The sequence below is a fragment of the Crinia signifera genome, chromosome 12 (assembly GCF_055691185.1).
Source record: "Crinia signifera chromosome 12, ASM5569118v1, whole genome shotgun sequence".
NCBI classification, from domain to species: domain Eukaryota; kingdom Metazoa; phylum Chordata; class Amphibia; order Anura; family Myobatrachidae; genus Crinia; species Crinia signifera.
This window is the reverse complement of record NC_139228.1, coordinates 85606717-85624085: the sequence shown is the minus strand read 5'-3', so window position 1 is coordinate 85624085 and position 17369 is coordinate 85606717. Positions and strand designations below refer to the sequence as shown.

At 51.3% G+C, this 17369-nt stretch overlaps 1 protein-coding gene across 1 annotated transcript; it reads right to left on the bottom strand.

Moving 5' to 3' along the window:
* Positions 1 to 12897: 12897 nt before the first annotated feature.
* GPR135 (G protein-coupled receptor 135) lies at positions 12898 to 15630 on the bottom strand. The gene has a single exon (XM_083165795.1). It carries the CDS (start codon positions 15419 to 15421, stop codon positions 14126 to 14128), a length of 1296 nt encoding a protein of 431 aa, XP_083021921.1. The 5' UTR covers positions 15422 to 15630; the 3' UTR covers positions 12898 to 14125.
* Between the last annotated feature and the right edge of the window lie 1739 nt (positions 15631 to 17369).

The window sequence follows — 17369 nt, the reverse complement described above, 5'->3', positions numbered from 1 at the left end:
GTGCGTTCCTGTCAGATGGGGCGACTCTCCGCCAGCTCTCGCCAGCGGAGGGGATTTGGCGAGAGCTGGCGCTGAACAAGAGGCGCTCCATCTGTATGTTTATTCTTTGGGAATAATTTTAGGTGTTTGGCTCGTGTCTTACATGAGTGTATGGTGGCCGTGCAGCAGTTCTGTAAGCGGAACCTTGCCTTGGGGGGGACAGAACACAGGATCATCAGCCCGGTGCAGTTAAGGTGCCCATACACTAGTAAGATTTATCTTCAGATCTGGCTGGTTGGAACAAAAACATGGTTATGGATGAGTGACAGTTTGTCAGTTTTCCAGCATTTCCAAGCAAATGGTCAACTGTCAATTGCTCTCATCCATAACCATGTTTTTGTTCCAACCAGACAGATCTACAGATAAATCTCCGTGTGTATGGCCACCTTTAGTCGGGTTTCGTTATTCACCATTATTTAAAGTCTGAACCATTCTCAGCAGCAGCACCCTACCAGACTGGCTATTGTCATGTTGGACGCCCTGGGTTGTGCGGAAGGCACCCATGGGGCAGTCTCCATCCACACTAAATGTGTTGTGGGGTTGGTTAGTGTATTGATGGGCTGTGATAGTTCCCGACCATCCTTTCTTTGCCGTTATACATGTATTCCATCTAAACCAGGCATGTCCAACGTTGGCCCTCCAGATGTTGTTAAACTACACATCCCAGCATGCTTTGCTACAGTTTTAGCATTCTCTAATAGCAAAACTGTGACAAAGCATGCTGGGATGTGTAGTTTCACAACATCTGGAGGGCCAACGTTGGACAAGCCTGATCTAAACCTTTGATTAATTGTGACAAGGAATCACAGACACCGGATAAGATGAAGGTTTGGTCTTCATGATGTAGCAGGTAAACAGCATAAGCAAGTGTGGTCACAGCACCGCAGCCTACAGGTGTCACAGCATAGTACAAACTCCTCACAATGCTCCAGTGGTCCCTACCGTAGCCCACACCCCGGCCTATCACCTGGGCAGCTATTCCACCATCAGGAGCAATGACCATCTGTCCTGGAAACACTTATATCAGGAGAGCACAGGTGCTGCTAATCAGCCCAACCCTGATCACATCAGTTTCCCTGCTGCTGCTGCTGTAAACCTGGACCGGATCCTATACATTACCTTCATGTGTATAGATGCTGTCCCTGCCACACAATAAATAACTCATGTTTTTAATGCCAACCTATGTCTCCGAGTCATCATGTTACTGCTAACTCACAATAGTGAATGTATCTTACTGGAGCAGGGATCCAACTGGAAATGGACTCTGCTCTCAGGGGGGCATAGAACTTGATTCAGATAAAGTCTGGTCTTGTGCTAATTGTCCACTTTCTGTGTAGTGCTGGGGTGTCCAGTGCTGCCACAAATGTCCAGTGCTAGGGCAGGACTGCTGAGTCCTGTGCTGCCATTTCACTCCCAGGGTTTTCTGTCTGCGACATAAGTGGGTGCTGCCGTGCTGTTACGGGGTGCTATTGTCCCATGCAGTGGCGTAACTATAACATTTGCTCCCCCTGCCAAAAATTTCGTGGCACCCCTCCCACTGTGCCATTTTGGTAAGAAAAAAAAATCTATACATGCATTATTTATATATATATATATATATATATATATATATATATATATATATATATATATATATATATATCCAAGAGAGAGATAGGCACCCAGGACTTAAGATGAGTCCAGAGAGTTAGCTTGCCCTGGTGCCACCCTGGGGGCCTCACAGCCCGTGAAGACACAGTTAGAGAAAGAAGGGCACTCAGGGACTAGATGCTGGTGAACGTAGGACAATTTTTATTGCCTGGTAGTCTACATTTCGGGGTCTCCCCCGTCGTCAGGACAAAACAATAGTGTGTCCTAAAAAAATTGTCCTACGTTCACCAGCATCTAGTCTCTGAGTGCCCTTCTTTCTCTAACTGTATATATATATATATATATATATATATATATATATATATATATATATATATATATATATATAAAAAATAAAACTTAATAATGACGACTGCAGGCAGGCAAAACGCACTTTAATTCCAATGAAAGAATCCTGCAATTCTATGTCCCCCCTGCACCTCTGTATCATACTGAAATATAAAATACATATATATTATAAAAAAATACCTGGAAAACGTCTGCAGGCAGCAGGTGGGAGATGCGGGTGGCGGCAGTGGATTTTCATCACGCTGGGGTACAGTTCTAGTTGGCGATAGTGAGTGAGCAGGGACCGATGTGGTGGGTGATGGTGAGTGTGTGGTGTCAGGTCTGGTGGGTGAAGGTGAGTGTAGGGTGTCAGGTCTGGTGGGTGACGGTGAGTGTAGGGTGTCAGGTCTGGTGGGTGACGGTGAGTGTAGGGTGTCAGGTCTGCTGGGTGACTGTGAGTGTGTGGTGTCAGGTCTGGTGGGTGACGGTGAGTGTGTGGTGTCAGGTCTGGTGGGTGACGGTGAGTGTGTGGTGTCAGGTCTGGTGGGTGAAGGTGAGTGTAGGGTGTCAGGTCTGGTGGGTGACGGTGAGTGTGTGGTGTCAGGTCTGGTGGGTGACGGTGAGTGTGTGGTTTCAGGTCTGGTGGGTGACGGTGAGTGTGGGGTGTCAGGTCTGGTGGGTGACGGTGAGTGTGGGGTGTCAGGTCTGGTGGGTGACGGTGAGTGTGGGGTGTCAGGTCTGGTGGGTGACGGTGAGTGTGGGGTGTCAGGTCTGGTGGGTGACGGTGAGTGTGGGGTGTCAGGTCTGGTGGGTGACGGTGGGTGTGTGGTGTCAGGTCTGGTGGGTGACGGTGCGTGTGTGGTATCAGGTCTGGTGGGTGTCTGGTCTGGTGGGTGATACGGTGAGTGTGTGGTGTCAGGTCTGGTGGGTGACGGTGAGTGTGTGGTGTCAGGTCTGGTGGGTGAAGGTGAGTGTGTGGTGTCAGGTCTGGTGGGTGAAGGTGAGTGTAGGGTGTCAGGTCTGGTGGGTGACGGTGAGTGTAGAGTGTCAGGTCTGGTGGGTGGGTGACTGAGTGTGTGGTGTCAGGTCTGGTGGGTGACGGTGAGTGTGTGGTGTCAGGTCTGGTGGGTGAAGGTGAGTGTAGGGTGTCAGGTCTGGTGGGTGACGGTGAGTGTGTGGTGTCAGGTCTGGTGGGTGACGGTGAGTGTGTGGTTTCAGGTCTGGTGGGTGACGGTGAGTGTGGGGTGTCAGGTCTGGTGGGTGACGGTGAGTGTGGGGTGTCAGGTCTGGTGGGTGACGGTGAGTGTGGGGTGTCAGGTCTGGTGGGTGACGGTGAGTGTGGGGTGTCAGGTCTGGTGGGTGACGGTGAGTGTGGGGTGTCAGGTCTGGTGGGTGACGGTGAGTGTGGGGTGTCAGGTCTGGTGGGTGACGGTGAGTGTGGGGTGTCAGGTCTGGTGGGTGACGGTGAGTGTGGGGTGTCAGGTCTGGTGGGTGACGGTGAGTGTGTGGTGTCAGGTCTGGTGGGTGACGGTGAGTGTGGGGTGTCAGGTCTGGTGGGTGACGGTGAGTGTGGGGTGTCAGGTCTGGTGGGTGACGGTGAGTGTGGGGTGTCAGGTCTGGTGGGTGACGGTGAGTGTGGGGTGTCAGGTCTGGTGGGTGACGGTGAGTGTGGGGTGTCAGGTCTGGTGGGTGACGGTGAGTGTGTGGTGTCAGGTCTGGTGGGTGACGGTGAGTGTGTGGTGTCAGGTCTGGTGGGTGACGGTGAGTGTGTGGTGTCAGGTCTGGTGGGTGACGGTGAGTGTGTGGTGTCAGGTCTGGTGGGTGACGGTGAGTGTGGGGTGTCAGGTCTGGTGGGTGACGGTGAGTGTGTGGTGTCAGGTCTGGTGGGTGACGGTGAGTGTGTGGTGTCAGGTCTGGTGGGTGACGGTGAGTGTGTGGTGTCAGGTCTGGTGGGTGACGGTGAGTGTGTGGTGTCAGGTCTGGTGGGTGACGGTGAGTGTGTGGTGTCAGGTCTGGTGGGTGAAGGTGAGTGTGTGGTGTCAGGTCTGGTGGGTGAAGGTGAGTGTGTGGTGTCAGGTCTGGTGGGTGACGGTGAGTGTGTGGTGTCAGGTCTGGTGGGTGACGGTGAGTGTGTGGTGTCAGGTCTGGTGGGTGACGGTGAGTGTGTGGTGTCAGGTCTGGTGGGTGACGGTGAGTGTGTGGTGTCAGGTCTGGTGGGTGACGGTGAGTGTGTGGTGTCAGGTCTGGTGGGTGACGGTGAGTGTGTGGTGTCAGGTCTGGTGGGTGACGGTGAGTGTGTGGTGTCAGGTCTGGTGGGTGACGGTGAGTGTGTGGTGTCAGGTCTGGTGGGTGACGGTGAGTGTGTGGTGTCAGGTCTGGTGGGTGACGGTGAGTGTGTGGTGTCAGGTCTGGTGGGTGACGGTGAGTGTGTGGTGTCAGGTCTGGTGGGTGAAGGTGAGTGTGTGGTGTCAGGTCTGGTGGGTGAAGGTGAGTGTGTGGTGTCAGGTCTGGTGGGTGACGGTGAGTGTAGGGTGTCAGGTCTGGTGGGTGACGGTGAGTGTAGGGTGTCAGGTCTGGTGGGTGACGGTGAGTGTGTGGTGTCAGGTCTGGTGGGTGACGGTGAGTGTGTGGTGTCAGGTCTGGTGGGTGACGGTGAGTGTGTGGTGTCAGGTCTGGTGGGTGACGGTGAGTGTGTGGTGTCAGGTCTGGTGGGTGACGGTGAGTGTGTGGTGTCAGGTCTGGTGGGTGACGGTGAGTGTGTGGTGTCAGGTCTGGTGGGTGAAGGTGAGTGTGTGGTGTCAGGTCTGGTGGGTGAAGGTGAGTGTGTGGTGTCAGGTCTGGTGGGTGACGGTGAGTGTAGGGTGTCAGGTCTGGTGGGTGACGGTGAGTGTGTGGTGTCAGGTCTGGTGGGTGACGGTGAGTGTGTGGTGTCAGGTCTGGTGGGTGACGGTGAGTGTGTGGTGTCAGGTCTGGTGGGTGACGGTGAGTGTGTGGTGTCAGGTCTGGTGGGTGAAGGTGAGTGTGTGGTGTCAGGTCTGGTGGGTGACGGTGAGTGTGTGGTGTCAGGTCTGGTGGGTGACGGTGAGTGTGTGGTGTCAGGTCTGGTGGGTGACGGTGAGTGTGTGGTGTCAGGTCTGGTGGGTGACGGTGAGTGTAGGGTGTCAGGTCTGGTGGGTGACGGTGAGTGTGTGGTGTCAGGTCTGGTGGGTGACGGTGAGTGTGTGGTGTCAGGTCTGGTGGGTGACGGTGAGTGTGTGGTGTCAGGTCTAGTGGGTAAGATGGTGAGTGTGTGGTGTCAGGTCTGGTGGGTGACTGTGTGGTGTCAGGTCTGGTGGGTGAAGGTGAGTGTAGGGTGTCAGGTCTGGTGGGTGAAGGTGAGTGTGTGGTGTCAGGTCTGGTGGGTGACTGTGAGTGTGTGGTGTCAGGTCTGGTGGGTGACTGTGAGTGTGTGGTGTCAGGTCTGGTGGGTGACGGTGAGTGTGTGGTGTCAGGTCTGGTGGGTGACTGAGTGTGTGGTGTCAGGTCTGGTGGGTGACGGTGAGTGTGTGGGGTCAGGTCTGCTGGGTGACTGTGAGTGTGTGGTGTCAGGTCTGGTGGGTGACTGAGTGTGTGGTGTCAGGTCTGGTGGCTGACGGTGAGTGTGTGGTGTCAGGTCTGGTGGGTGACGGTGAGTGTGTGGTGTCAGGTCTGGTGGGTGAAGGTGAGTGTAGGGTGTCAGGTCTGGTGGGTGACGGTGAGTGTGTGGTGTCAGGTCTGGTGGGTGACGGTGAGTGTGTGGTTTCAGGTCTGGTGGGTGACGGTGAGTGTGGGGTGTCAGGTCTGGTGGGTGAAGGTGAGTGTGGGGTGTCAGGTCTGGTGGGTGACGGTGAATGTGGGGTGTCAGGTCTGGTGGGTGACGGTGAGTGTGGGGTGTCAGGTCTGGTGGGTGACGGTGAGTGTGTGGTGTCAGGTCTGGTGGGTGACGGTGAGTGTGGGGTGTCAGGTCTGGTGGGTGACGGTGAGTGTGGGGTGTCAGGTCTGGTGGGTGACGGTGGGTGTGTGGTGTCAGGTCTGGTGGGTGACGGTGCGTGTGTGGTATCAGGTCTGGTGGGTGTCTGGTCTGGTGGGTGATACGGTGAGTGTGTGGTGTCAGGTCTGGTGGGTGACGGTGAGTGTGTGGTGTCAGGTCTGGTGGGTGACGGTGAGTGTGTGGTGTCAGGTCTGGTGGGTGACGGTGAGTGTGTGGTGTCAGGTCTGGTGGGTGACGGTGAGTGTGTGGTGTCAGGTCTGGTGGGTGACGGTGAGTGTGGGGTGTCAGGTCTGGTGGGTGACGGTGAGTGTGGGGTGTCAGGTCTGGTGGGTGACGGTGGGTGTGTGGTGTCAGGTCTGGTGGGTGATACGGTGAGTGTGTGGTGTCAGGTCTAGTGGGTGAGTGTGTGGTGTCAGGTCTGGTGGGTGACGGTGAGTGTGTGGTGTCAGGTCTGGTGGGTGACGGTGAGTGTGTGGTGTCAGGTCTGGTGGGTGACGGTGAGTGTAGGGTGTCAGGTCTGGTGGGTGACGGTGAGTGTGGGGTGTCAGGTCTGGTGGGTGACGGTGAGTGTGTGGTGTCAGGTCTGGTGGGTGACGGTGAGTGTGGGGTGTCAGGTCTGGTGGGTGACGGTGAGTGTGGGGTGTCAGGTCTGGTGGGTGACGGTGGGTGTGTGGTGTCAGGTCTGGTGGGTGATACGGTGAGTGTGTGGTGTCAGGTCTGGTGGGTGTCAGGTCTGGTGGGTGACGGTGAGTGTGTGGTGTCAGGTCTGGTGGTCGGTATCCGGAATGATCTTAGACTGACTCATGATAGACAGTCATGGTCGACATGAAAAAAGTCAACAGGGATTAAATATCAATAGGCCGATATGGACAAAATGTGGGAGAATATAAAAGTGTGCCGAGCGCAGCGACATGAGGCGGTACACTTAGACAGTGTCCATATCGACTCGATATTTTGACCTTTTGAACATGTTGACATTTTTTTAATATTGACCTTTCAACCAAGTAGACCTTTTACCTGTCGACCTTTAGACCCTGTCGACTATTAGTGGTCCACCATATGACTATCTATGATGAGTCAGTCTATGATGCATACCATAGCCGCACAATGGTATACGGTCATTGGGTCACCACCAAGTAGGTCGACAAGCATTAGGTCGACATAACGTTAGGTGAACAAAGCCGTAAGGTCGACAACACTTTAGGTCGACTTGGGCTAGGTCGACAGGGTTATTAGGTCGACATGGGGTTTTTTTCTGGGGTTTTTTTTAGCCCACATGTGCCGACAGAAGCATGGCAAGAGCAGCAAGCGGTGGTACGATTTAGTGTTGACGTTGTCGACATAAAGGTCAACACATTTTTTTTAAAATGTAAACTTTTTTCACTGTTGACCTTACCCCTGTCGACCTAGACACATGTTGACCTAAATGCATGTTGACCTAATGGTGTCGACGTAATGACTGTCTAACAACTTGCTGGTGACTGATCCGCACCCGCATATATTACACTCAACACAATGTAAAACAAAACTCACAATATTAAGTTCTTGCTGCATAAACCTTTTATTTCTTTACAGAATAACCCCCATCCGCTCTCACACAGTTTTGCTTCCCTTAAATACTGTACTAGGATAATCCTGGCATTGTAGGAACATGGAACCTCCCCAATCCTTCCCTGTAATGCAGAATAAGCCCAATGGGAACGTTCAGGTGTTTCAGCTTGTGGGTAAGATGCACTAAGCGTACAATGGGTGTCACTCGTAACGGAACAGTCTGAGCTCTCTGATCACACCGACCGCCGGTGGCATTAAACCCATCAATTACAGCAGTTATTGGCAAAGTGAAGTATTCCTGGCACAAGGATGGGAACCGAGGTCTAAATAAAATGGATTGCCCACTACTTGCTTTATCTTACTTTCGTTAGGCCGGGCACTGCCGAACTATGGCCCTCCAGCTGCAACTACAAGTCCCATCATGCCTTGCTAGTTGTCTTTTAGAGAATGCTAAAGCTATGGCAAGGCATGCTGGGTTGTGTAGTTTCAAAACCGCTGGAGGGACACAGTTTGGCCATGCCTGCTTTACGCTATGTGAATTTCAACAATGGGCCCGATTCAGAGGTACTGTAGGCATAAATGGTGTTGCAGCTGCGATCCTGTATGCAGCTGATGTAGGAGAATACGCTTGTATTGGCGCCGCCTGGAAATGTATTGCGACACCAAGGGCAGCTCTGCAGATCCAGGATCTGTACAAACATGCAGTGGCGGACGTAGAGCCTTCCATTATTGACAATCTGAACTGAGATGATGGTGCCATGTTTACTGGGTGTCTTCATGCTAGGCTGTTTGGGATCGGTAGGATTTCCCGGCAGCAGGGATCCTGGCGGTTAGAATAACGACAGCAGGATCCTGGCCGCCAGAATGCCGACAGAGTGGGGAGCGCAACAAGGCACCCAAGAGAAAGAACAGTCCCTGTGTGTGCCGGGATGCCATCTGTCTGCAATTTCTGCAGTCAGGGTTGGCGTCCTGACCACCGGGAACCCGACTGGTGGTATTTTAACTGCTTACCAGCAGTTCCAGTGGGGCGCCATTTCCATGCCTGATTGGAAATGGGCAAAATGCACCCTGCTCTTATAACGGCGCCCCTCGGGAACAGCAGTGTCCCGCGGGTGGTTCTTGATGACCATCCTGCCTTCAGTTCACTCTAGCGCCAATACTATGCTGAAGCACAACCCTGAAAAGTTACGACAGACCTGCAGTTTTGTCGCCACCCCCCCGGTACCTCCCCAAGCGGTTGCTGACTGCCAATCCCTTTGTGAATATATCCTCACTGGGAGCAACATCCGAAAGGTACCTTTACAAGTGCGCAGTGTGACCCTAACAAGTTGGCAGTCAGCCGATCATCGCTCAACTGCGCAAACATCTGTATTGCGTACATCTCTGAATCATTCCCAATGTCTGTAAATCAGCCAGTTGATTAATGTATTTATCATTGGGTAGAGCACAGAGCCGGTCTATAGACACGACCATGTGCCAAGTAGAGAGCGGAGCAGGCGAAACCAACTAGATAATTGCGCCTGATGATATAAACACGACGATAAGAAGCACAGAAGAAGGCTGGAAAACGAACAATGTATTTTAGTGTATTCAGTGTGCAATACATATTTCACCTGATTCATTTAAAGTGATATTCTCCCGCATTGACTAAATATAAAATCAGTTTGCATATAAACCCACCATCAAAACATTACTGATGAAACATTGGGTGTGGTATGAGTGTCAGGCATGAAGCCCAGTAGCACACAGCGCCACCTTACCCTGTGAGGAGGTACTGCATCCCAAAAAACACAAATGCTTGCTGAGGCACTAACAAATAAACACAAATAGAAAGTGGTAACTTATCACCACATATCTCCACAGCACATAAACACAGATCTCTCTCCGATTTATAAAGAGACGAAAAATAGCAACCGAAATTATTTCATAACTTTAAATGCTTTCCTGGAGAGTAAGGATAGCAATTATCCTTTATTACTTCACAGTGTTTCATTATAAATATGGCTCTATTCTCATACAAGGATCATTTATATAAGACGATCTATAGAAGAGTTTGATCTGAATATTATTATTTTTATTAAAAAAATTGTAGCAATTCTGCATGGACTGGAAAACCATGGCCAAGTTATGCAGCCATATGCGCCATTGTAACTTCATAACAGGGCTTTCCAAACCGGTCCTCGAGATCTACCAACAGTCCATGTTTCCCAGATCACCTAGCTGGTGCACAGGTGTAGTCATTACTAACTGTCACATTCCCCAGATCACCTAGCTGGTGCACAGGCGCAGTCATTACTAACTGTCACATTCCCCAGATCACCTAGCTGGTGCACAGGTGTAGTCCTTACTAACTGTCACATTCCCCAGATCATCTAGCTGGTGCACAGGTGTAGTCATTACTAACTGTCACATTCCCCAGATCACCTAGCTGGTGCACAGCTGTAGTCAATACTGTCACATTCCCCAGATCATCTAGCTGGTGCACATCTGTAGTCATTACTAACTGTCACATTCCCCAGATCACCTAGCTGGTGCACAGGTGTAGTCAATACTGTCACATTCCCCAGATCACCTAGCTGGTGCACATCTGTAGTCATTACTAATACCCCTTTTACACCAAAAACCCTGGTCGGACCCTGGTCTTTGAATGCTGGAGTATCCAGGGTCTGACCCTGCTTTATACCCCATTTACACAGCACTTTGACCTGGGTCGGACCTGGGTCTGCACCATTTACACTGAACCTGGGTCAGCCCTGCCTTAAATAATATTTTATATATATATTTATAGAAAAATATATATATATATATATATAGAAATATATATATATATATATATATATATATATATATATATAGAAATATATAATATATAGAAATATAATATATATATATATATATATATATATCAGGGCTGACCCAGGTTAAGTGTTTTTTTTTTTTTTTTTTTTAAGGTGCTGGGGGTGCCGGAGGGTACCTGTCCTGCCTGCTGTGCTTGGTGTACCTGGGGGTACCGGGGTGCAAGGGGTGCTGAAGGTACCTGTCCTGTCTGCGGTCGGATCTCAGCGGAGAAGATGATGTGCGCCGTTGCTGTACCACCCCCCCCCCTCCCCGGCAGACGGTCCCTGCGGCGTGCGGCGTATGGAGTGTCAGTGGCGGGGGTCCCTCTGGCGCATGGGAACTAGTACTAGTTCCTATGCGCTGGAGGGACCGCCGATACTGACACTCCATACGCCGCAGGGACCGGCTGCCGGATGCGGGGGGGGGTGATACAGCAGCGGCGCACATCATCTTCTCCGCTGAGATCCGACCGCAGGCAGGACAGGTACCCCCAGCACCCCTAGCACCCCCGTACCCCCAGCACAGCAGGCTGACAGGTACCCCCCTCTCCTCAGCAGCCGCAGGGACCCCCCTCCTCCCGCAGCAGCTGGGAACATCTTCCCCAGCGCTGCACGCTGTGGACCCGCTGCGGGTGCCTGCACCCGCAGCGGGACCATTTACACCGACATTTACACGGGTCCTATCCGTGTTCTACCCAGGTCAGGACCTGGGTAGAGGACCCGTGTAAATGGAAACGGATACCCCCCATTTACACCGCCGCGGATCCGGGTCTGACCCGCCGCTGACCCGGATTTTTCGGCGGTGTAAAAGGGGTATAACTGTCCCATTCCCCAGATCACCTAGCTGGTGCACAGGTGTAATCATTACTAACTGTCACATTCCCCAGATCACCTAGCTGGTGCACAGGTGTAGTCATTACTAACTGTCACATTTCCCAGATCACCTAGCTGGTGCACAGGTGCAGTCATTACTAACACATTTCCCAGATCACCTAGCTGGTGCACAGGTGCAGTCATTACTAACACATTTCCCAGATCACCTAGTTGGTGCACAGGTGCAGTCATTACTAACATGCTGCCTTCATTCCTATTACAGATCCACAGGTCGCCTGAGACGCGTGAACTGTCCCTAGATCTTGAGGGCAGGTTTGGCCACCCCTGTTTTATAATAATAGTTACTGGAGAGGGCTGAAGCAAAAAACACTGCAGTAAACAGGTATTGGAGGGTGTTTTTCTAATATTCTGTTGTACATGCAACATCTGGTTGGCTACTATGGGATGCGTTTTCTTAAGCAACAGCCTTGGGGATATGACCAATGAGAAGCTTACTAGCTCTCCTATTGGTCCGTGCAGTCAGCCAATTACAGTTTGTTAAGTCCTGCACTGCACAAAGGAGATATGGCAGCAGCCATTGCATAATGAACATTCATACAACTTCTGGGCATCAGCGACAAAATATATATTACTGCTCAAAGCAGTAAGAGACACTTCTCTAGGTAGCAATAAATAAACGTCTTGGGTTGTGGAGCCTTTTGGTAAACAAGGCTTCTCCCTGATCACAACTGATGTTCATAAAACCTGGGAAACGTCTGTTTCCACTGCACCCTTAACTAGGTCTTTCCTGAGTCCAACCTTGGTAGCTAATGGGAAGGATTCCTGGGTCACTTGACCCAGGTTTTTTTTTTAGGTAGTCGTTTCCACTACAGGTACCAAGAAACTTGTGTGTGGTTTTTAAGCTAGTGGAAAAGGGGCATGTGTGTACATCAGAACCGAAAAGTGGATGCAACCAGCTAGTCCAATTATGTGGATTTCAAACTCCTCAGAAGAAGTTTAAACCTCTCCAAATACCAATTAGTTATTACCTTTAAATAATAGTATTGAATGTCCACATACATCAGAAAGATCATTGAAGTAACTATTGTCCTTGCAAGATGCTTTATCACATTTTTCCACTGCTAAACTGTTTCTTTGTACCCTTTCTGTATATGGATACATTTGGGTGAGCTCGTGGGAACAACCTTTTTAGCAGCACTGAGAATATCACCGGTTTTTACTACAATGCGAGAAATAAACAAAACATTGCGGTTTCCACCCCATTGTGATTCAGAATACCGGTATAAAATGCCCTTGCATCTATCAATGTTACCCAAAGTTCCTGTGGCACAAAAGTAGCCATTGTCATCATCATCAACCTACTGATCGGACATAGATCATTCCAAGTATTCTAACATTGCTAAAATAAATGCAAAACAGGTGGCTGCATTCTTGAAGTGGAATATTGTTTTGCTATTTATCATTCAGAATATTTTCCCATAGTCAATGCTGCAAGTTGATATTGTATTCATTTGTAATAACTGTGGGGTCTACTTAAGCCTTGGAGTGAAATAAAAGTACCATCCAACTAGCTCCTAACTGTCATTTTTTCAAATATATCCTATAGCGTGTCAGTTAAGAGATGATTGGCTTGTACTTTAACTCTTTCAAAGGCTTAGTATATAGACTTTAAAATGAGCTTGCACCTCTTTTTTTTTTCCCTTGGTTCTTCTTGGTTCTATAAATATAATGAAAAGTTAGAGACCTTTAAACGGCAATCACAGCATAGTGGCTACTTGTGTTCCTTGTCAAAACACCCTCATTCAAAACTGATGGGCGTTACCCATAGCAACCAATCAGAAACTATTATCTTCTAGAAGGCGCTAAATAAATAAGGAGATTCTGATTGGTTGCCCAAAGCAACATCACATCTTTAATAGAATTTCCCTTATTTTGGATATTTTACTCAACAGAAACTGAAAGAGCAACATTGCGAGAGTGCAGTAAATCTCTACTATTTAATCAATATAATGACACTTGCAAGAATGTATCTTCCCAAAGGAAATAAGTTTAACCTTAAAGCTTTATTCAGTAAATTTAAGTTTTATCAAGTTCTCGTGATTGTGCCTGTCTAATGCTGGGTACACACTACGACAATTCCAGCGGCTGCTGATATGGTAACTATATCGGCGGTGCCGCGGAAAAATGATATTGACCGTACACACTGGGCGGTATCGTTTGCGATATCGGTCAGCGTTGTCACCCACCCCCTGCTCCATACACGCTGACAATATTGCCAGATTGAGCTGCCTGTACAGACAACAGGGGGGTCATTAAAGACCAAGGCCTTCATGAACGATAATGCCCATACACATTGGACAATATATGCGCAACATCATCCAAATCATTGACGATATATCTCCCAATGTGTGCCCAGCTCAAGACATAAGCTCACTAATGGTTCTGTTCCCCATTTAGGTCATTGTCCAGTTTACCAAACATCGGGAGTATCACAAATACTATATGTAACAGACGTCATTGCTACACCAGGTTTATCATAAGAACAAGATATGGCCTAACCTAGTGGTGTCAAACTCATGGCCCTCCAGCTGTTATGGAACTACATATCCCAGCATGCCCTACCACAGTTTTAGTAATCCATTATATAAAATCTGTGGCAGGGCATGCTTGGACATGTAGTTCAACAACAGCTGGAGGGCCATGAGTTGGACACCACTGGTCTAACCCTGTCTCCTTACACCAGCCAGCACCATCATCATTACCTTGGTGGTGTAGTGAACAGGTCAGGGGTAAGTGACATATAATATGGTAATTTGGGGGTTAATATAAATCTTTAGAATCAATACTTGGTATTTTTGAGATTTGTGACTTTTTTTTGGAATAGGGGCTTCTTGAACTGAGAGGTCTGCCCACCCAGTGGACAATACCAACAAGTCCATCAAAGGCTTGTATCTGCCGTCTCAGATTTTAGGCCTGCTCGCTCCGACATGGTGTCCGGCTGCCCATCCCGGCAGAACAGAACAGTTGGGTTCTTGCATGCCCACATTGCCAAGTCGCCACCATTGGCTGGGCTGGAGGAAGATACCCTACTGCCCGGCCCATGCCTGTTACTGTATCGGTCACGGATCGGATCGGCCCGTCCCCTGACCTCTCTGTTCTGGCCTTGCGCACACAGATAGGCGGCGATGTTCCTAGTCCTGTAGCCCTCCTCTCGATTGCGCCCCAGCAGCATGGAGATATTGGGGTTGCGAATGGCGTAGATGAGCGGGTTGATGGCCCCGTTGGCCCACGCCATCCAAATGGCCACAGTGTCCATAATCGGGGTGAAGGGGTAGTCGCCAGCCGCCGCCACCAGCCCCATGACGCAATACGGCCCCCAGCAACAGATGATGAAGACGATCATGATCAGCACGGTGGTGGCCGTCCTCATCTCGCTGTAGAAGCGGAGCAGGTGGGCGTAGGTGGTCACCGGCCGCACGCGGATCTCCGACAACCTCACCGCCTTGCAGATGTGGTAGTGGCAGAAGCACATGAGGCCGAAGGGCAGGAGGTAGCAGAGGACGATGAGGGTGACGCTGTAGGCGGCGCCCAGCCTGGATCCTGTCGAGTGGAACACGTACATGCAGTGGTAGTACCCCCTCTTGTGCACCACCCACTGCTCCTTGGCCAGCAGGTACCAGGGGAAGGAGAAGCCCAGGGCGGTGAGCCAGGCCGCCACCAGCAGCTGCACAGCCCGGGTGCGCCCCATCTTCTCCTGCGGCTGCCGCACGATGGCGTAGTAGCGGTCCAGGGAGATGAGGGTCATGGTCAGGGTGGAGACGATGCCGAAGCACGAGTTGAAGAAGCCGTTGGCGAAGCAGAAGCGGTCCCCGAAGAGCCAGGCCCCGCCGCGGGAGAAGAGCAGCAGGAAGGAGAAGGGCAGGCAGAGCAGGGCGGTCAGGAAGTCGGACAGGGACAGGGACAGGATGAAGGCGTTAGTGACGGTGCGCAGCTGCCGGTGCTTGGCGATCACCAGCATGACGGCGCAGTTCCCCAGGCAGGACAGCAGGAAGATGGCGAGCAGCAGCAGGGCCTGGCAGCCCAGGGCCACCCCGTGCAGCAGCGCGTTCCCCCCGGCCTCCTCCTCGCCGCCGCTGCTGCTGCTGGCCGTGGCCGGGGCGCTGGAGCTGCTCAGGCCGGCGCCGTCTCTTCCTCCGGAGCCCGGCGCCGTCAGGTTGCTCAGCGGCGGCTCCATGGGTCGCGTCGGGGCCGGGTGGAGGCATTCCTCGGCCGGGGCTGCAGGGAGCTGCTGACGCCGGGGATGATGCTGCTGATGCTGAGCAGCAACCTGAGCGCTCCGGGTCCGGCTCCTAGAACGCCGGTGACGTCACCGCTAGTTGCCAGGGAAACAGAATCCGCCGGGTTCTTGGGGATGGGAGGACGCACCTGCAGCAGGACTGGAAGCGGCCCCACAGAGGATTCTGCGTGTGTGTGTGGGGGCCTAGTTCACAGGTTCTCAGCCTCGGTCCTCAGGACCCCACACAGTGCAGGGTTTCCAGGTCTCCTCACAGAATCACAAGTGAGATAATTAGCTCCACCTGTGATCTTTTAAAAGTTGTCAGTGAGTAATGAGTGCAGCTGTGCACCTGCTGGGTGACCTGGAAAACCTGAACTGTGTGGGGTCCTGAGGACCGAGTTTGAGAACCCCTGCCTGGCAGTGCCATCGGCCCCTCGGTGCACACCTCGCAGTGCCGTCGGCCCCTCGGTGCACACCTCGCAGTGCCGTCGGCCCCTCGGTGCACACCTCGCAGTGCCGTCGGCCCCTCGGTGCACACCTCCCAGTGCCGTCGGCCCCTCGGTGCACACCTCGCAGTGCCGTCGGCGCCTCGGTGCACACCTCGCAGTGCCGTCGGCGCCTCGGTGCACACCTCGCAGTGCCGTCGGCGCCTCGGTGCACACCTCGCAGTGCCGTCGGCGCACACCTCGCAGTAAAATTAGACATGTATAGAAGTGTGTTCTGACCAGCTGCACCAAAGACTGCAGCATGTTCTGTAAATGCTGAACCTGTGCATCGTACAGGGGCAGTATGAATTAGAGAAAATTTTGCGGTCACATTATTCCAATACAGTGTAATAAGAAAAATATTCATAAAGTGTATTGGGGCCTACACACGTAGCGATATACAGGCATCGCACTAGATCGCTCCGTGTATAGGGGCCATATCGATGCACAGCCCCACGCACCACTATCGTCCGGCAATTAATAACCAGCATGCAGGCTATTAATTGGGCAGAGCCCGTGTTCTCACCGGGGAACCCTGGCCCTGACATCACTGTGTGCTGTGCGATCATGCTGAAGCGTACGGAGAGATCTTGCATCGCTACGTGTGTAGGTCCCATATGCTGGCACGTTTCTAGAACAAATGACACCCATCCAGGACCGGTGTAAGGCCTCTGGACACCCTAGTCAAAACTTCAACCTACTGCCACCAATACCCACTTTCAATCCTCTCAATTAAAAGTTTAGAAGTTCCACAGCCGCCATCTGCTTAATTATGACTAGGATATCTTCTTCATAGCCATCCTTAATTTAACCCTTCCTCCTCGGAGCTTAACCCTTTCCCTCCCTCCCCACTAGTCGGAATCCGGTGTCAGCATCTTGATCCTTTTCGAGGATGGGGTCGTTCTTCTGACAGCAGTCAGTCTGCCAATGCCAGCATTTTGAACATTTTCCAAGTACATTTTTTCCAATGCCATTTTGATCTATTTAAATCTGTGTACACACGGTGCAATATATTGCTCAGTGTCCAGTTTCCATCAGCCACCAGATATGGTCTCTGATGAAAAGAAGACTCTGCCAGGGGAGCTGCGGAGGGAAACAGCTGGTCACAGGAGTCTGCGACCAGCGATCATTAGGGGGCTGAACACGGGATCCCGCACCAAGTGATTTATCGCTGCAGCACAAATCAGTCACTGGCAATATGGTCATTTAACGACCATATTGCCAGCGATGTTGGACCGTGTGTACACAGCTTTAGATTAATCAATTTATATTTGCAACCTGTAGCCCTCCAGCTGTTGTGAAACTACACATCCCAGCATGCCTTGCCACAGTTTTAGCAATCCCTAATAGCAAAACTATGGCAAGGCATGATGGGACTTGTAGTTTCACAACAGCTGGAGGGCTGCTGGTTGGACATGCCT